Source organism: Pholcus phalangioides, unplaced genomic scaffold, assembly GCF_987345545.1.
Source record: "Pholcus phalangioides strain wild (caught in Gottingen) unplaced genomic scaffold, Ppha-v1.0 ptg000009l_1, whole genome shotgun sequence".
NCBI lineage: Eukaryota > Metazoa > Arthropoda > Arachnida > Araneae > Pholcidae > Pholcus > Pholcus phalangioides.
The window spans coordinates 50996393-51017115 of NW_028301602.1; the positions used below are offsets into that span (position 1 = coordinate 50996393).

The 20723-nt window shown below is 37.4% G+C and overlaps 1 protein-coding gene across 4 annotated transcripts in view; it reads left to right on the forward strand.

Annotated features, from left to right (window-relative positions):
• The window catches only part of Muted (biogenesis of lysosome-related organelles complex 1 subunit 5), a 164241-nt gene that overhangs the window by 100752 nt on the left and 42766 nt on the right, over positions 1-20723 (forward strand). For all 4 annotated transcript variants that reach the window (XM_089236497.1, XM_089236494.1, XM_089236495.1 and 1 more), the window contains one exon: positions 17857-17986. In XM_089236497.1, coding sequence (XP_089092623.1) covers positions 17857-17986 — 130 coding nt within the window. The remainder of the gene's footprint in view (positions 1-17856; positions 17987-20723) is intronic.

Sequence of the window (20723 nt, forward strand, 5' to 3'; positions counted from 1 at the left end):
CATTGGTATTCGACAAGGGGAAGGTTGGCTAAAACCTTGAGACCTCGGGAGAGAATGTGACACATTTGTTGCATCTAAAGGAAGAAACTACAGGGGGTTAAACTGGAGGGATGAACATCGGGATATATCAAAAGAACGGGGACCAGGGCAGCCGCACGACAGTGAGAACAAATCATATGAGGGTAGTAGAAAATAGACGCAATTAAGGGAGAATCGGAGGCAGCCTACATGTTTTGAATGCAATTCGAGGTTTCACTTTCGACGCAACTGCCCTGTGTTTGCGGAGCGCAACGTAGCTGAAGCTGGAGATAGTCGAAGAAAGGCTAATATAAATCGAGAGCAAACATTAGAGACAGAAATAGAAGAACAAGAAAGAGCCATTGTGGCAAGGGTTTGATCTTTCGGGCAGAAAACTGAGGGGAGTTCCATCCGGGAACATCTCTGCAAGTTGGAAAGGATTTCGGTTAGCGTGAATGGGAAGTTGGTTAAGGCTCTCGTGGATTCGGGCACCGAGATTACCGTGGTGAGGCAGGATGTAGTTCTGAGAATTCCAACACATGGAAAATCAGCCATCTTCCTGAGAGGAATTTTCGGCCCCGCTGTGAAATGCCCACTTTTAAGCATCTTATTAGGAATGGCGATCGGGGACAAACCCAACGTGACGCATCAGGAGGTCCTGTGTGCGGTAGCGAAAAATTTAGCGGAGGAGGTCTTGTCACCACCAGATGTAAGGGACCTGTTGAGGGGAAACAAAGACAACCAGAACGAATACAGCAAAATCAGTTTACGGGGGATCAGTGTCCTGAGCGAAGTGACGGGACAGGAGGGGAGGACTGAAGAAGAAGGATCACTACATAGCAGCTGCAACCCAAGTCAATTGGAGGGACCATCATCAGAAACTGGAGAGGTGAGCAGGGCTAAAGAAAGAGTGGGAAGTGGCGGTGGTGTCGTTAAAGGACGACTTCCTTCGAGAGCAAAACCTGTGTATGGACTTGCGGGAAGCTTGGGAGAATGCGAAGGGGGGAAGGCTAACTACTTCATGGCTGGTGAACTTTTATGGCACCGGGACAAAATCCTCGGGTGAAGGAGTAGCACAGCTCATTCTGCCCCGAAGCAGGGGAGAACAGATAATGCAAATAGCTCACTCCTCAGTGTTTGGGGGGCACATGGGGTAAAGGAAACAGTGGAAAGAATAAGGTACTCGTTTTTCTGGGACAACCTAAAGAAGGATGTCCAGAAGTATTGTGAGACATGTAAGGAGTGCCCTTCCAGGTAGTCAATATCGACGTAATTGGTCCAATCACCCCCAGCAGTTCGAAGGGCCATAAATACATTTTGTGCCTTGTGAATCAACACACTAGTTAGGCAGACTTGTTGCCACTCACGAATATTTCGGCGAAGAGCACTTGTGAGGTTAAGTATTTTCGCTAGGACAGGCATACCAAATGTCATAGCCTCAGACAATGGCACAAATTTCAATGCAGATTTGACAAAGGAATTCGAGAGAAGAATAGGGTCTTGTCCACAATTCTCAACACCAGGATATCCTCAATTGAACGGGTTGGTGGAGAGATTCAACCAAAAGTTAAAAAAAATGTTGAACCACATCATACACGAGGAGGGCCGGAAATGGCATATACAACTTTCATATGCGCTCTGGGCGTGTCGGGAAATTCCGAATTGCACCACTGGAGTCGCCCATTTCAACTGTTATACGGTAGACCCCCGCAAGGCCCATTGGCGATCCTAAAGAATACATGGACGGGAAAGCATGATGGGTTGCAGTTGAATACCAGGCCAGTGTCGGCCTATCAATTAGATATGAAATCTCGATTAGAAAGAGCGGCAGAACAGGCACAACTTACGTCTCGGGTACAACAGGATAGGATGGCGAATTATTACAACCTAAGGTCGACAGTGAGGAGTTATAAACAGGGTGGCCAGGTCATTGTACTGATACCGGATTCCCAAAATAAGGTATACGCTAGGTGGCAAGGGCCAGGTGTCATCAAAAGCCGAAAAAGCCAGCACTCCTTTCTGGTCGAGATGGAAGATGGCACTGTGAAACATGTGCATCAAAACACACTTAGGAGATTTGCCACCAGCGTGAACTCAGTTAACGTACTTTTTGAAGGGGATGAAAATTTTGGGGTAGTGGAGACATGCCCCCATAGAACAATCGAGGATTGCCGAGTTCAGGAGGGGGATAGAAGCGCTGGGCGCACACACCCTCAGTCAAAAACAAGAAGCGGAATTGAAGGAAATTATTATGAAACACAAGTCTCTATTCACAAGACCCATTCGGCCAGCGAAGGTGGGAAAACACAAACTCATACGCGACGAGGCGGAAACCCCATTGCTACAGGATACCGATGGCGTATTGGGCAGAGGTCGACAAACAGCTCCAGGAATTACTGGCTGCGGGCCTCATTGAAGTGTCAGAGGCGGAAATCGCTTACCTGGTCGTGTGTGTCACGAAGAAGGATTCGTCAATTCGAATGTGTGTGGAGTACCGGGCACTAAATTCGGTAACAAGGAGCCCCACCTTCCCCATGAAAGATATACAAGAATTAATGTATTTGGCAGGGGGTGCGAATTGGCTTACTTGTTTAGATTTACGGAAAGGTTTCTGGCAAATAAGGATGGACGATAACTGTCGGCATCTCACTGCCTTTGCTACCCACAATGGGGTCTACCAGTGGAGAAAGATGCCGTTTGGACTGGTAGGAGCAAGTGGCACCTTCCAAAAACAGATGAACCAGATCCTCAGAAAACACTGGGAATACACGCAGGCGTACATTGATGACATAATTATATTCTCCAAAACCTGGAAGCAGCATATGGGACATCTATCACTGGTGCTGGGGGAGCTGGAAAATCTCGGGTTTTCAGTCAAAATTGGCAGGGGTAGACACGGGCCTGATAAAGAGAAGGTACTAGCCATAAGAAATTTAAAGACGCCCACTAATAAGAAACAAGTCTGCTCAGTGTTGGGGTTGATGGGCTTTTACTGCTCATACATCCCGGATTACGCAGCTTTGTCAGCACCGCTGACCGACCTCACAAAAGAGGGAGCCCCAAATAAAGTTTATTGGGGGGAGATAGAAGAAGAATCTTTTCAGAAACTAAAGGAAGCCCTATGTCATGTGATGCATCTTGCTACGCCAGATTATGACAAAAGTTTCCAAGTGCATGCAGACGCATCGGACCTTGCAGTTGGGGGATGTCTTAGCCCCCCAGAGGGATTCTGAGGACCTATGCAAACCCATAGCTTTTGTGAGCCACAAACTTACTGACACACAGAGGAAGTGGGCTACCATAGAAAAGGAGGCATGGGCCATTCTCTTCGTCCTTAAGAAATTTGAGAAATGGACAATGGGGACCAAGATTGAAATCATAACGGATCACAACCCCCTGACGTATCTGCAAGATACCACCCCCAACAGCCCAAAGCTAATGCGCTGGGTCCTGGTGCGCCAAAGGTGGAATTTCACGATCGTTCACAAGGCTGGCGTATTAAACCAGGTACCAGATGCATTGTCACGATTGTAGAACCGAGGTTGTCAGAAAATTTTTGGGAAATAATTTTATTTTTGTATCTTTTCTTATGGTTTTTTTTTTTTTGTATCCTAGGTTTTTATTATTTTATTGCTATATGCTATTACTTTGTTGCGTTTGTATTGTGTCTTATATTCGTTTATGTTTAAGGGAAATTATAATTTTTCAATATGGTCTGATAGTATTGTGTGTGGTATATTTAAAATGTAACCTATTAGTATAAATATTTAATTCAACAATGCGATAATCTTTCTGTACAGAAAATGGTTTGTGAAGTCTAAATTCCAATGTTGTTTATAATTGTAAAAGGAGAGAGGAAGGGTGACAGAAAAGCCATAGGCTTTATCCCATTTTGGGTTATGTGATGTATTCAAAAAACTGTTGGGAAAAAAAAAAAAAAAATTTCATGCCTTATGCAAATGACGGATTACGTTCATCGACAACCGGTCGATTCCCATGAGGGAAAGAATTTCCCTGTCTATAAAAGATGATGTTTGTTCTCGATCAGTGTTCATTTTCATTTTCGGTTATAGTTCAATGTATGTTCGTTATGTCTCGTCACTATGTTATTTTCATGCCTAAGCCAAATGTGGAATAAAATGAAGTCTTTAATCAAATTGAGTTTTTATTGAGCGACACTGCACATGCGCTGACAGAAACAAGCCTCTGCAAGGCAAGTTTCTCTCTTGGAGGGGGGCGTGTGAGGTATGAGGGAGAGAAACCTCCCCCCGACCGGGAGGTGAAAGAGATGGTGATGCAAGGAACTGAACGGTGATGGGAGAAAAGGGACAGTTTGTGTCGGGATCTGCCTGGGGCGGACATAGGAAAAGAGAGAGGCTACTGGAAGTAGCTCATAGCAATGATACTCGATATAAAAATAAATCCCTCTACATCGATATTTTGAAAGTCTTGTTTGGAAATTCCTATAGTATAATGTTAAACTGCTGCCACTCGATTAGAGATGTGAGATGAGAATATTAATATGAGAAATAACTTGAGAATTATTTTTGGTAAGAATATTCCCCAGTAATTTATAAAAGTAGTCTTTCCAGAGAATATTCTCTAGGATATTATATATAATTATATTATAAATAACTGGAGAATATTCTCATTAAGAATATTCTCAAGTTTTTTATTTACAATAGTATTCCTTCCAGAGAATATTCTCGTGACAATATTCTCAAGAATTTTGCATCTTTACTCGTCATACAACAGCAATCCCTCTACAATGATATTTTTTCTTGATTTGCAGAATATCATTTTATCGAGGTTTTAGTTTGTGATCATACCTTTCGTGCTCAAAACACCAATTCAAAAATTCATGAAATTACTTTTTGGAACCTTATTTATGGTATGTGCAGTTTATGCCAGCATCGGGCAATGATTGAGTGAAATTTATAATATTTAAGTATTCTATCATTACATAACTCGTACCACGTGATTGCTGATTACATGTGCTTTATTCAAATAAATTATGTTTGATAATTGATTTGTCATTATTTCTTAAGTGAGGAAAATGTTAGCTTTTTTTTACATAGTTTGAATTTGTGCTTTAATTATGTTCAAGTTACAGTGTAAATTTTGAAAGTAACAAATTACTAGATTATTATGTAAATACGGTATATATTTGTAAAAAAATCCAGATTTAACTACCAATCCTGCTAGTAGAGGAATGGAAAATGATTTTGTTGATGAATAATGACATTGAATCTACCAATATATGTCAATTTTTTTTTAATTTTTAGTCTTGGCTATTAATTTACCCTTTAGTTAAACATGAACATGATTCAAATGCAATGCATTTTACATATTAAAAAAAATTGTGCATACACTAATGCTTGTATCGACTGTCAGATTTGAAACTTTGTTTACAGATTTTTTATTATTAAGAATATTTTCAGCTTCAATCAATTAGTGTTTACAAAATTGTGATTTCAGGTACAAAACAATCGTAATTTAAAAAATATTCAGATAATTATTTTTGAAAAATTTATAAGTTTATTAGTATTTTTTAAAATATAAATTTTACACAATTGCGACCGTCCTTTTTTCCTTCATTTCATTCACGATTAATAAAATTTGTATGTGCTGATAAATACATCTTTTTTCCCTTCAAAGCAATGAAAATCGCATAGGCTGATTATACGTGGGAAAATACAATACATGCGATATAAATCATTTGCTAATAATGATATATATGATTTATCTAATCTGAGAATATTAGCAATTCTGTAGCGAAATGAAAAACCATCATTATAGATGTATTGGGAGTAGGAAAGAAAAACGTAGCTGGAATGAAATGGAATTTCCATTAAAAAGGGGATGATAAAACCATATTTTGCTTAACAAAAAAAAAATTGTTAAAAAACATAAACACAAGAATCCTACCGTTGAGTTTTCTACTTCATTAGAAGATCAAAAACCCTTCATCCAATCAGCATCGGATCTACTCTCGCCTAGCTAATATACGCCAAATACTCGCCAACTGAACAGAGTTTCACTTGATACGCACTCGAGACTCACTGGTGAATACCAAATTCGTTCTAAAACTGAAATGGGTTTCAACTGATCCGCGTTTCAGGACCGTGAGTGGTGAATACGGCCGTTAGTGATTGCTGAATTGGTTCTGTAAGGGATTTATCATTAGGGAGAATATTAATTCATAGGTGCCCACAAACTAGCAAAAGATTTTTCTTGTTTTTGGCGACTATGATGCCAGAATATTTCTTATTTTCATAGAGGGTGGTTGATGATCATCAAAAGTCAGCAGATCGAAAACAACCTCCCACATCGATACTGACGTAATACTTGAATGACCCTGTGAAAGTTGAACACTGCTGGGAGTTTTTTTTTACTAATGCGGCGAAACGATGTCTCGAGTCTCCTATATTACGCAGTATACTGAGTATCCTTTAACATCCGTTTGATGGATCAATATTTTTCTGAAATTTGCATGCCATGTTAACCCTTTATGCTTTCATGAATTATGCAGTCTTTTATTTTTTTATATCAGGCCGAATTTTCTAAATGAACTAGTGCCAAAAATTGAGTTCATAATTCACGCATTTTTGATAGATTTACAATGATAGACAATTATTTTCCAATATTTGAGTATCGTCAATTTTTTCATGCCTGAAATTTATAAAATTACTTTCTGGATTACTTTGCATTTTCGGAAATTTTCGACAAAAAATAATATTGCTCTCTTGATATAGTTCTATTAATATTGATCATTCAGGTGACTAGAATGTCTAATTTTGTTATGTAGAATGTCTTTTTTTGTTATATAACATTGAAAAATTTGCAGCAACGGAAGCCCGAGATAAATCCAGTCAGGTGGCCCTGGAATCTATTTGTGAAATTAATACAAATGAAAAACTTTTGTGACCCTCACGTGGGCAGGAGGAATCGATATGGCTCCAGTTTGAGGTCCCCGATGGGGAAGTTAAAAGGTTTCATTTCGGGGGCCCTGGATGAATCTCAATTGTTTTTTAAAATTGTAAAATTTGCAGCAGCGAAAGCCCAAGATAAATCCAGTCTGGGGCCTCCACTAAAAATCTGCAAATTGTTTCCCGGGTCCTCGGTTGGGTACCCTGGATCCTTGGATAAATGAATAGAAATTAAAAAAAAAAATTTTTTTGCTCTCACGGAGAAGAGAACTTGGACAGGTCTTCAGGTTGGGGTGCCCAATGGGAAGTTGACAGGTTTTATTTTGTGGCCCTCGATGGATTTCATTGTAGCTTTAGCAGTAAAACTTTGCTATAAATCCATGTATCGGGCCCATAAAAAAATCTGCATATTGGCTTCCCGCGCCTTGGTTGGGGCCTCTGGATTTTAGTCATTGGTAATATGAATAAAAATTTTTTGTGGTCCTCATGGGGTGGGGGTACAACAGGGCTCCAGACTGGGGACCCTCATGGGAGAAGTTGACTCATTTTGGAAGGGTGCTTGGTGAATCTCATTGGTTTTCTTTTGTTGCTTTAAGATTGTAAAATTCGTCACGTAAGCTGGTGCTTTTACAATGCTACTTTTCATATCACTCTGACAAAGTGGATGAAATAAACAAGATATGTGGTGAGAAAAAGGATGCTGCCACCGAAGGATGCAAGAAGGCTTTGTCGCCGCCCCCCCCCCCTCAAGTATAGCAGTGTTCATAAACTTTTCCCTGATATTTAATTTTTAATAAAACTTTTTGACTCATTCACAAATGCAGATCATGTGAAGCTGTCGTGACTTGAAGAAAAAACTGGAGTTTTCTTAAAAATACATTTTGTGGCTTTTTAAAATAAAAATGTATATGAAAGTATTTGAAAAGGAAAAATGAAGTGGTTAGTTATTTTGTAGCTTATGTGTGAGCATATTTTCATAAACAGTTAATGTTACACCAATAATGAAACTCAAAAAAAGAGCAATAAGACTCATCACAAGTGACTATTTGACTCCTTCAAAACAACTTTTTCACAGTCTTGGAATTTTTCCCCTACGTCAGCTTTATTTCTACAAATCTACTAAAATTATTTTTAAACGACAATTTGCTTTACCTCTGAACAGTTCCCGTTTCTCAAATAGATTGAACAATATATACTCTCTACCACTTATCCACAAAACTATTCTGAAGAAGCATTTTACTTACCTCATCCCGAAATTTTGCAACTCTTTACCACCTGATATCCTTAACATTACTAACTTATTATCTTTCAAAAGACACATGAAGCAATATCTTTTTTCAATCAGTGACATCGAGAGTTTCTTTTGATTTCCCTATGCTCCTCCATCAGTAAAATTATGAATCTATTTGATCTTAAGCATTGCAACATTATATTGATTTTTATTTGCATATACTTACCTGAAAATCATGCAATGTGTATTTCATAAAATTGCACTCCTTGCTGTTGCCAAAAATACTACAAATTATGTGAAAGTTTTGTTTTGACATTTGATTTTTTTTTTTTTAAACCCCCTCCCCATTTTGTGTGTGTGTGTGTGTGTGTTTTTCTAATATTTCGTTATTCTGTTTCAGTTTGTTGATGTTGTTTACTAATAAGTAACTGTGTTCCTTATTATTCATTATAAATTTGCATTGTATCATCCAGTATGGGTCTCTAGACCCCTTGGCTGATTTTTTGTTTCATCTTGTATTTATGTAAAAAATTAAAACAATGACAGTTTACAGTGATTTAAACTCTAATTTGGTTAATATCTGTTATTTCTCTCTATCACTTCCGATTTCTTTAAATAATTTTAATATTACTACCACAACTCTCACTCTCTTCTTTGTTACTACACTTCTCAATACCTAATTCTGATGATCATGCTCTGTTACTGTTCGAATTTGTGTTCTCAAACAGGCGCCTCTTACTCACACATACATCACATTTCTTTCTTTTCCAGCAGCTGAAATTCCTACCCATCATCCTTTTAATTCTGAAAGTTTAAATCTTGGAACCATTGAGATAGAAATTAAAAAAAAGACATTTAAATGAAATTTAATCCACACGTGTGGGCTTCTTTTGTTTTAGTCTAGTGGTGCAATTTTTTTTTGGGGGGGGGGGCATGACTCCTTAAAAACTCCTTACACATGATTACTACCACAATAGCGCTAATTTACGTCGTCTGCAGCACGTGATCGTACCCAAGCACATGCGTTTCGCGACGCTGTTTACATTAGATATGGTGAGCGAACATATTCAGCGATCAACTGACATCCATCTTTCATCTCCTCTGGACTCGGAGCCTGCATGCGTTTTTCGAGATTTTCACCCTCTCAGTGTGGTTTGCAGCACCATATTCCATTGCAATTTTTGTTCCTGCTCTAGTCCATTAACAGAACACCCTGTACAGTGTAATGAAAATGCAGCAAATTCATAGTGTTGTCTCAATATACACGAAAATGGACATAGTGCCTTTTACATATACACAGTATTTTAATTGCAATGTTATATTACTCCCCTTATTTCATGGAACGAGCATCGCGTTGCTTACATTTTGAAAAAAGTGATTTTAGAGACTGGTGGTGGTACGTATGTTAATTTTCGTTTCAAAAACAAAATTTCTAAACCTGCTGCATTATGTGATATTCAGCTGTCAATTAACAGAGTAGCATTTTTAAAATGGGGAATCATTTGACAATCATTACTGAGCATTGCTGAAATTAAAAATAAGCATTAAATAAATTTTATATCAGAAATGTATGGCGCATGCCGGCCTAATCTAAAGTTCATAAACAAAATGACATATTTTGATGGTTCTTTTTTCTGATACAGCGACGCATGCGTTTCACGTGGTGCTTATTCCAAGAAATATGGTACTGTATTATATAAACTATACGTACTGCAATAAAAAAATATAATCAATGAAATATAGAAACAAAAGACCACAATTAAATATATATTAGGCATTGCTCATTTTGTTTTAATTCTAATATTAAAAATTAATTACGACTCAATAAATCCCATATCAATTTGTATTTAGAATCATTTTAATGTAATGAATTTGATTATTCGTAGAATTGAAATTATGGAAAATTTTTTGGGAACTGATGAGCATATATATATATGCATTTTTGCCACTGATTTTAAACGCGGCTCATTTTTGACTATCGTGTCAAGTAGTGGTTCTCAACCTTTTTTGACTCGCGAAGCCCTTTTAAGTAAAAAAATTCTATGGCGGATCCCAGTAAGCCAATTTTTTAATTATTCATCAAAGTTACTGATTTATTTTTACTATTTAAAAATATTTATAATTATTTTTTTCAAATTTTACTGGTTTTTTTTATTTTCGTCAAGTGGCCAAGGAGCCTCTGGAGAGTGCGCAAGGAGCACCGGTTGAAAACCGCTGATGTAAAGATTTTAGAAACATAAAAATTTCTTTGTTGGCATCAGAAAAGACAGGGCAACAATTTTCTAATTTAGTTTTTAGGCACAGGGTGTCCATATAAAAAGTTAATTTTTTTTAAAATTTTAATAACAGTAAATAAACACAATCTCTTGAAACATTAATGAAATTCTTGACTTCGCACATTTACATTCCGCAAGAATGACTCAGATATCTGTCACAGTTTTCTTTCTATTCCCATTTTGAAAACCATCAGGCGATTGTGGGACCATATTAATTTGGATTAAGTAATGCAAGCGTTTTAATCACACGAGTGCACAAACCACTGGCGAGCCCAGTCAAGAATCTTAATCGGTTCACGAAACCATTTTGAAAAATTATTTTTTTACTTCAAAAATACACTTTAGGACTTTCGGTTAAAGATAATATGTATAGAAATTATGTAATGCATTATTGATTTTGTTGCCAGACTATAACCAAGTACGCAGAAATTACGGTGCCTACATTTGAATTATACAAATACAACACCACAACAGACAAAATGCCCAACGAGGTGGCTGATAAAAGATGCCCATAAAAATATGGATGTCATATATTTCAAAAATACAGCAACCCAATTAAAAATGCAATTAACAGAAATTATAAACAATATATACACACGATAAAATATTATACAATGCCCATAAAGAATACTTATGGTTGTCTTATTCTAAGAATGGATAGCTTCGCGATTTACCCCAACATGTTTATCGTATTCCTTTTTAAACGTGTCAATTGTGTTACAATTTATTACCTACGGGGGTAAGTTATTCCATTTATTAACATCCCTATTAGAGAAAAATTCCCTGTGACACCATAACCTTGCATTGTCCCTCACCAATCAATACTGGTGTCCCCTTGTAAAAGCAGTCCATTGGCGGTGTCCATCCTATCCATCCCATTGGAAATTTTGAACACTTTGGTCATACTTCTTCGACACCTGCGTTCATCCATTGTAAACATATTCAAAAAATGAAGTCTCTCTTCATAACTCAAACCCTGTGTGCCAATAAGGACACGCGTAGCTCTTCTCTGCACCCCTTCAACCAAGTCTATGTCCCTCTGTAGGTATGGTCTCCAAAACCTTACAGCATACTCCAGTCCAGGACGAACTAAGCCTCAAAAAAGCGGAAGAATGACTTTAGGAGAACGCGAAGAGACCTTTTTGAAAATGAGACCAAGCATTCTATTCGCTTTTTGACCACCGCTGAACAATGTTCAGAAAACCTAAATCGCTCATCAATGAGAATTCCCAAATCGGTGACCCTAGTTGCATCCGGGATAGTGACACCATTCAACTCGTAAGAAAACCGTGGGTTGTTCAAACCAAAATGAGCGACCATGCACTTATCTACGCTAAACGTCATGCTCCATTCATTTGCCCATGCTGCAACCCTGTTGCCTTAAATCTATCAGTGTTTTTCATCTGTGTGTAGACACCTGAGTGCCAGAGATTGAGCACCCCCCCCCCAGCCCCGGTTATATGGCAATAATTATATCGAAGTAAGATACAAATACAATACAGAAAAGTAAAATTTAGGCCCAACTATATACAGTGCCACTTTTTTTTCTTTTGTTTGTTTAGATTTATAAGTAATGACATGAGAGGGGTGGAGGGAGGGTAAAAAAAAGTTCAACTGTAATGGGAGAGAGGGGGCAGCAAAATTTGCATAGCCTACAGGGGGTATAAACATAAATACGGCCCTGTCTGAGCCATCGACCAAATCCTTTTCCTCATCACATCACATTTCATTATAACACCCATTTGAGAATTTTGCCCCCTTTATTTGTCTTTGTTGTAGTGCAGCTAAATTGATTAAGTAAATAATGATTATTTGAATAATTTATGTATAGAAATGCAAAAGAATAAGTACATATTTTAACGACACTATCATGCCATTGAATTAATTGATCTACTTAGCAGAACACAGGGCTGTAACTAGGATTTCTGGCGCCAGGGGCAAACATGATTTTGCTGCCTCTACATTCATTTATTTTATAATTGTGTTCTTTATTCCCACCTAAAACTGCAGGCTGAGGAAGTTGTCTCTTCTGCCTCCCCCTCTAGTTCTGGCACTCACAGAACATGTCGCAGTGGCCCCAATAGCTGATCACCGAGCATCACTCATAGAAAAATTTCTTAAATCGTAAAATGGTTTGTCAGTTTTGTCCTTTTTAACGTTGATAACTTTTTTTGACAGGAATACGTCCTATGTTTTTAATTTTGTTAACATACTTGAGTTGTGAGATCTTTATGAAAGAAATTGTTCACGAAAAATTTAGTAACATTAAAAGTATAATTTATGCATGAATGAATGATGTTGCTTTCATTTAAAGCATGAAGCAAAGCATGTGATAAATAGTAATTGACCTTGCGCTAACGCGAGCCTATAACTTGGACGTGACAGTGGCGGTTGTAGGGCGATGCAACCTGTGCCATTTAGCACAGGACGCCAAATGTTAAAGGGCCCCCGAAATAAGTTGAGAAAGTCATGCCCCCTGAGTTCTTTGGACAATAGCAGGAACCACCTACAAGGGTGGGCTGACAGCACTCCCATCATTTGGGTGGGGGGAAGGTAATTTTGAAAATACACTAAAAATGGTATATACAAATATTTATTCAAGTCGAAAGTGGGCTCTGTGTTCAACATTACTTTGTTTTATCATGAGCTATTAATAAAGTTATTCAAAACCTTAATATTAAATGTCATGTGTATGTTAAATTAATGTGTAGAGTTGTTGTAGAGAAAAGGTAATTATATACTTATGACATGGATGTTGTGAAGATATTTATTATTTTAGATGTTAATTTTTTTAAGGAAGGGAAAAACTCATCTCTGCCTCTACCGGGAGTCGAACCCGGGTCCCTCGATTGCCGGACGAGTGCTCTGACCACTAAGCTACAGAGGAGATAGATTTTTCTTCGCTAGAGCGTATATGTGCCGAACGGAACCGATCAGCTAATAGCTCATGGACAACGAGCCACCAGAGGGCTATATATATATGACATGAATGTCGCTCTTCACTTGTTAATACAAGATATACAGAAGACTGGATGTTGTGAAGATATTTATTATTTTAGATGTTAATTTTTTAAGGAAGGGAAAAACTCATCTCTACCGGGAGTCGAACCCGGGTCCCTCGATTGCCGGACGAGTGCTCTGACCACTAAGCTACAGAGGAGATAGAGATTTTCCTTCGCTAGAGCGTATATGTGCCGAACGGAACAGTGCAATGGACGGTGAACTGATCAGCTAATAGCTCATGGACGACGAGCCACCAAATGGCTATATATATGACATGAATGTCGCTCTCCACTTGTTAATACAAGATATACAGAAGACTGGATGTTGTGAAGATATTTATTATTTTAGATTTAAAATTAACATCTAAAATAATAAATATCTTCACAACATCCAGTCTTCTGTATATCTTGAATTATATACTTACAGTTGCTCTGATTAGTCTAAATTAAATGTTTGGTTTTAATCATAAATGTACCAGTTGGGGCAGTCCTAGAAATTGTCTCATCTCAGGCTAATAATATTTTGCCACCCTCAAGATACGACTGAGGTTTTTCTTTTTTCACCTTGTTTAGCATAGATACAATGCTTCTCAAACTGCACATCATTCACTTGTATGATGAGAAAATTCTATAAGTCTACTTGAATGCACCCTTTTCATTGAGTTTTGTTTTCCTAAGAGAAGGGGAAGGGGCTACTTTGAGTTTAAAAAAAATTAAAGTCATTAAAAACCGTTATGTGCAATCTGCAAAGATTGTGTAGAAATTTATTTAATTTTTGAATAAAAAGAGATTGAACAATGAAAAAAAATTATTTCGCAAGGTCAACTTTTTTCATAGGTCTATAATTTTTGTTGAAATTCCCTGAAATTTTTTATTTCAGGTTCGAAACAAGGAAGTGTTTTTTCCCTCCAAACTGGATATTGTACACATTTCTCATTAACAGACCATTATTTTCTCCAATGTCTCAATGTGTTTTCTGATGCTGCTGAAATAATGCTGGGAAAACAAAACACAATCACAGGATGACGGAGAGTTAAAACTAATATGGAATATGGTCACCTTTAGCAAAATTAAAATTATGTCATTCAAGACTCATTACATTTCCATTCTAATAAAGGACAATAAACAAATCATTTTAGCTTACCCTATTCCTCTTAACCCTAGATAACTAAAAGTTCATCTAATAGACTGTCAACTAAATTAGTTACTCAGTAACACTGATTTAAGTTTAGTTATCTAGGGTTAAAAGCAATGATCAGCCTGCTGAATGTTAATGTGTCGAATGAGCAGAGATACAGGCAGGCATGGGTGGAGAGAGGCACCATGCCCCTTGTTGGTCAATGACGGAGCCAAATGAGGTAATGTACACTCATTGTGCCATAAAAATTTGTGCACCAAGAAGTAATTTTTGGATCATAACGAAATTTGGCATGTAGATGGTTGTCTGCCAGATATGCACGTGATTATATGCACAGCAGGATTGTAGAATGTGTAATGCCACCAGAGGGCATTGAACTTTGTTCTTCTTGGCATATAAAAAAAGTAAGCAGAGAAATTTTGTCTACATTTAATCTGTTGCAGAGGGATGCTTTTTCGTTAGAGATGCTGTTATGTCACCATCGAAGACAATATGATCAGCATTCAGAGTTCAAGTGGGGAAGAATCATCGAGATAATGGAAGCCGGGTGATCATCTCGGCAAGAAGTCTACCACTTAGGCTGATCTAACTTTACTGCGAGGAGGTATTGCGACCAGTGGATCAGAGAGAGATTGCTTGCACTACAGCCAAGCTCAACACGCCCTCAGCAGACTGATATTCGAGAAAACTTACATCACTTGACAAGCACACACAGTGCCAATTGCATCATTGTCTGCTATTCGGACTCAGCCCTCAGGCAGCCGCTTCACTACAGCTCCTTGTGTCTGCCCGTACCGTCGCGAGGCATCTGAAGAACATTTGATATTGCTGCGCCCATTACGTGCGCTACTAATGACAACCGCTCACCATCGCCTCCGTTTGAAGTGGTGTTGAGCTATATGGGATCAGGCCGCAATCAAATATGGAACCAGGTTGTCATCAGCTACGACTCTAGATTAAATTTGAGCAGAGATAACAGCCGTTTATGTGTGGAGACCAAGGCCACAACTAGATGCTCGGTCAGCCGAGGCAAGCACGTATTTTGGTGCCCCCCCCCCATAATGTTTAAGGAGAAGTTAAAGAGTGAAATTTGTGCCCTCTAGGCGCAGGTCTGGCGCGTCAGACCTGCCTGCACCTCCTTAGTTACGCTCCTGGTGGAGTCCCCATGGTGAATGCCTCAATCCTGCCTTCACTACACGGCGGTACACCACTCGCACAGCTGGTGTGATGGTATGGGGTGCCATCACAAATGACGCCCAGTCATCTCTAATATTCGTCCATGGTACCATGACAGCTCAGTGGTACTCCTCCAGCTACATGTATTGTCACTCATGGCAGGACTCCCAGGGGGCATTTTTCAAGAGGACAATGCTCGACCCCACACAGCAAGGGTGTTACAGGAATGCCTCCACCACATTGACACTCTTCCTTGGCCTGCCCGATCCTCAGATTTGTCACTAATCAAGCACATCTGGGATCACTTGGGATGGCAAGTTGGGCAGCCTAAGAATTTGATTGAACTAGAGGCACGCTTGCAGCAACTATGGAATGATATGACACAGGACACCATACGGGACCTGTATGCTTCAATGCCCGCCCATATCACATTCTCTATTCAAGCTAGAGGTGGCCCAACAGGGTGCTAGAATCTCCATTAATTTGTAGTTTTTCCTGTAACGAATGATTCTTTTGCTTTAATTATGTAATCATTTACTTACAATCAACATTGTACTCACATGTATAAAATTATGCTCTATTCAGATAACTCTTTCTTGGTACGCAAATGTTTATAGTAATGAGTGTATATGCATATGAATTGCTGTCATCAGCCTTTCATGTTCATCTTCGCCCATGATATGTCTTGACTGCAGACAAAATTTATGGCTATTGTCACAAAAATATTGATAAAAGACTATTTTACTGACCACTGCTATTATGCCATAAAACAACCATGTCGCTGAATTGACAGAAATGATGTTGGGTGATTTAAGTTACACGATGTAAAATGAAATATTTCAAGACTAAAATTAAAAAGAAAGGATTTGCGATTGTAGCCAAACATTGTACAAATGTGAAAATCTCAGCTGGGTTACACTGTATTAGAATGAGTAAGTGGTTTCATATTGGCACTCTATTTAAATAACCAAAGCGAAAGTATTTTGTCAGATTCACTGCAATTGAAAATTTGTCAATTTTAAATTTGTAAAATTTCAATCAAGTACTTTGTTGATTTTGGAAAATTTAAAAAATATTAATTTTGCTACTATTTTTATTTCATTTACTTTCCTTCATTTGTTAAAAATTAAAATAGGGTTGAAGAGGGAGAACATTTTCAACTAATGAGAAAATTTGTTTCATTTTATGCCTAAAACAAAAACCCTACTTAAAGAATCACAATAAACATGTAAAGCAATCCAAATTTGTTGCAATGGATTGACAGCAAAATGTTGGTACGACAAAATAATGGAGTGACAAGTTTGTACTGCGCTGAATTGCTGTGCGACAAGTTGAGCATGATGAATTGACCTAGACCCCCCAAGGTATAGAAGTATGATCCACCACGTAGCTTGTTGAATGTCTTTGATCTTGAGTATTGGATGTGTGGCATCATAAAGTTGATTGTCTGCAGTCACCTTGTATTATATTAGCCCGATAATGAGGGGAGTTCTCCATTCTGATTGATCCAATTTTTCTATGTTCGCCCGATCACACAGTTCTTTGTCAACTTTTTCTTGCAAGGCATATGGTATTGGACATGGTTTGATATATTTCCGCAACATTAGGGAGCATGTATAATCTAGAATCTTACCTACTGTCTGTTTAAAACATCTGCATATTCATTGATACTGTAGGAACAGACCTTTATATAGTACACACAGGAATATGCTTAACACTACTGGAATCATGGATGCTATTTATGTCCATGGGTGTTATTGTGGCAAAGAATGTCAAGATATTTGTTATAACTTGAGCATTTTAACTTCTTTAGTTGAACTCAATTGAATCATAACTTTCAAGTATTTTTCTTTAACTCCAGAAACAATTGCAGATTGTTCCATATTTCGGCACAAAGCAACCATTGGCTTGAGCAAATTATTCCACTTCTCATTCCAAATTTTTAATGTTCCACTTATAGATATTCAAATAAGCTAATTTAACTTCAATTTTTTCACTATGTGATTTAGTTTTCTATTTATTAAAGTTCTCTTACTTGTAATCTTTTACAACACAAAAAATAATAACACGTCTGTTGTTGTTCTAGGAAGAAAGGAAGGACAGAGAAATTGAAAGAATGTTTGAGATTTTGGAGAATATAACAGAAATAAGGGAAACTCAGATTGACAAAGCTATGAAGCTTGGTGACATGCATCTTTGTAATTTAACTGCTAATGGTAAGCAAACTTTTACACGTCAATTACAATTACCATATTTGCATGGATGTATACATGTTGCACTTCAGTTAGGTGCCACAAGTGAAACTCTAGTGCTTCACCCTTGGGGAGGGGCATGACCTTGACGCACAGAAACAAAGCAATGTCATTCCATTTCAAATCACCTGGCAAAATGCCAAAATGACACCCATAGTCTCAGATTTCAATGATTTTTTTTTATTTGTTGCATTTACCATCCTTATTAACCCTATCGACGGCTCAGGGTCGAACACAAAACCTCTTCAAAAAAAGCTACTTATTTTCACAAAAGCTTTTCAAAATGACCACAGGGTCACATGATTCTAGAATGCTTTCCCCCCAATATGTGACAATGGGTAATTGGTATGTATGATAATCCGTCGAGAGGGGGCTGAACCGAAGTGACAGGCTGGTAACGCCCGGTGATTGACCCTTTCTGCCCCGAAATGTACTTTCTCCTTTCACTCTCCAAAGTTTTTCTATTTTCTGAACTAAATAAAAAACACATAAAGGCAGGATATACTCAAAATTTTGAACGAAATTATTGTATCGTGTTTATAGATGCTCAGCATTCTATGTTAAATAACTCTATCAATATAGATTGGCATTAACAGGCAATAAAATTTACTTGCTTTCGCTTGTGAAATATTGATATGATTAACTTAGTAACGGAATGTCAGAATGTACTAAGAAGAAATTACTAATCCATCCACCAGGTATTTAAAAATGTCCCAATATTTTTAAGCTGAACATTCTAAATATTCTGAATCTCAAGAAGCATTCTATATATATGCCCATTAATATTTTAATTGTATTTTTTAAATTTGCAAGTGTTGAAGTATGTTCTCACGATTTTGAGATTCACCTAAAATGTGAATTTTTTTTGAAAATCGCAAAGCTTTTTCGTAAATAATGTGTGTTGATTAAATCAGTGTTGTTGGAATTACTATTATTCGAGGCAAGGCATTGTACAGCTACTTCCCAACCAAGGAACATCATTAAATAATTAATTTTATCTAAACTTTTGGGTACAAAACTGCTTCTCATTGCTTTACTCACATTGTTTTTGAATATTCATTTCTTTTTTTCATGATATCTCATGATCGTGGAGTTAATTTCAAAAATGAGCGTAGGTTTAGTGACAATGAATACGCATATTAGATATACAGTCATTTTCATCGGAATATAATAAAAGAATTCTCTCTGAAATATATGAATTTGGTGCATTAAATCATCTTACAAAAAAAAAAAAATACATGAAAACAAGCAACATACTAAGAAATTTTTTAAATACACAAATACTCGAAGTAAATAAAGTCGCTGGAATTCAAAACGTGAAAGAAAGTTGTAACTAAAGCCCAGATTAGACGCTACAACATGCACTAAAAATAAAGATGAATCTGCATTTTTAAAAATGTCGAAATATACCATGAAATAAAAATACCCTATCTTTTTCAAAAAATTATAACACCCTAGAAATTTACGAGAGCAGTTCATAAAGAGCTAAAGTTAGAAAGCTCAAATTAAGGGTACGGTTGCAATTTACATTTTCATCTTTCCACCTATGTGAATTGCTGCAGCAATTAAGTAATAGCTTCTTAGAAAGAGTCAAAATCATGATGGAAAATGCAATTTATTTCTCCATACCATACGTCTTCAACTTCTGGAATCAAAAGGTAAAGAGCCTAAAGTTCACACTTTCATCCAGAGATGTCTTCTAATCCATTGGCCTCTATTTTTTGTTTCCACTGAAGACTTCGTTTGCAGATGAAAAACGCAGATAGTATCAAGAATTCGCCAATGTGTATCAGACCTCATCGATATTTCGATGGTTTCGTGATATCTCATGATTGTACCTGATACTAATCTTATCAAGAGATTGCGGACTCGAGCCAAAATAAATAAATTAATAAAAACTGATCAATTGCGAACCGCTATCAGGGAGCCGATATTCATTTCTAACCGTGCACCGCGAGGCGAGCTGATAGCGAAGATGGGATTTATGGCTGAGGCCCGATTCGGGTCTATGCTGGACACTCATAAATTCAATGTCTTGATGTGTAAAATCCATGGCCAAGATCAAAGATCGCCACAGTACAATGTATCTGTGCGATATCAGCACGCTTCCGTCCCCCCATACTGTCCTAGCAAATACATGCGTAATTCTGCGTTTTTTATAAATTTCCAGTTTTTCTACCCGTTTTGGAAGATTGAATGATTGTAGGTTTGCATACATAACGAGAAAAGCCATGAAACACTTATTCGATCAAGTTGATGTAAATTTGCATGAAAATATTCATGTAATACAGTAATAGGTTTTAAGCCAAATGTTCTAATTTTCTCGAACAGCTTTCGGAGTATTCTAATTTTTTAAAACAAAGAGGAAAAAATTAATTTGGTATTTTACGAAGCATTTAATCTACTTTATGCAAATTTTATGCCACCGATATGCTAAAGATATGAAACCTCATATATGCTCATGATAGAGAAGGAAAATGCAAATTACAACTGTACTTGCACTACAACCTTGAATTGCGCTTTCCAACTTGAATATTTCATGAACAGCTCTCGTAAATTTCTGGGTGTTCTAATTTTTTGGAAAGGATGTATATATGGGAAAAATTGGAACCACATCGTGGAATAATCCCGAATTACGGCATCAAAAATGAAAAATGCACGAAAAATTAAAAAAAATTATATATGCATTTGAAAGAGATAA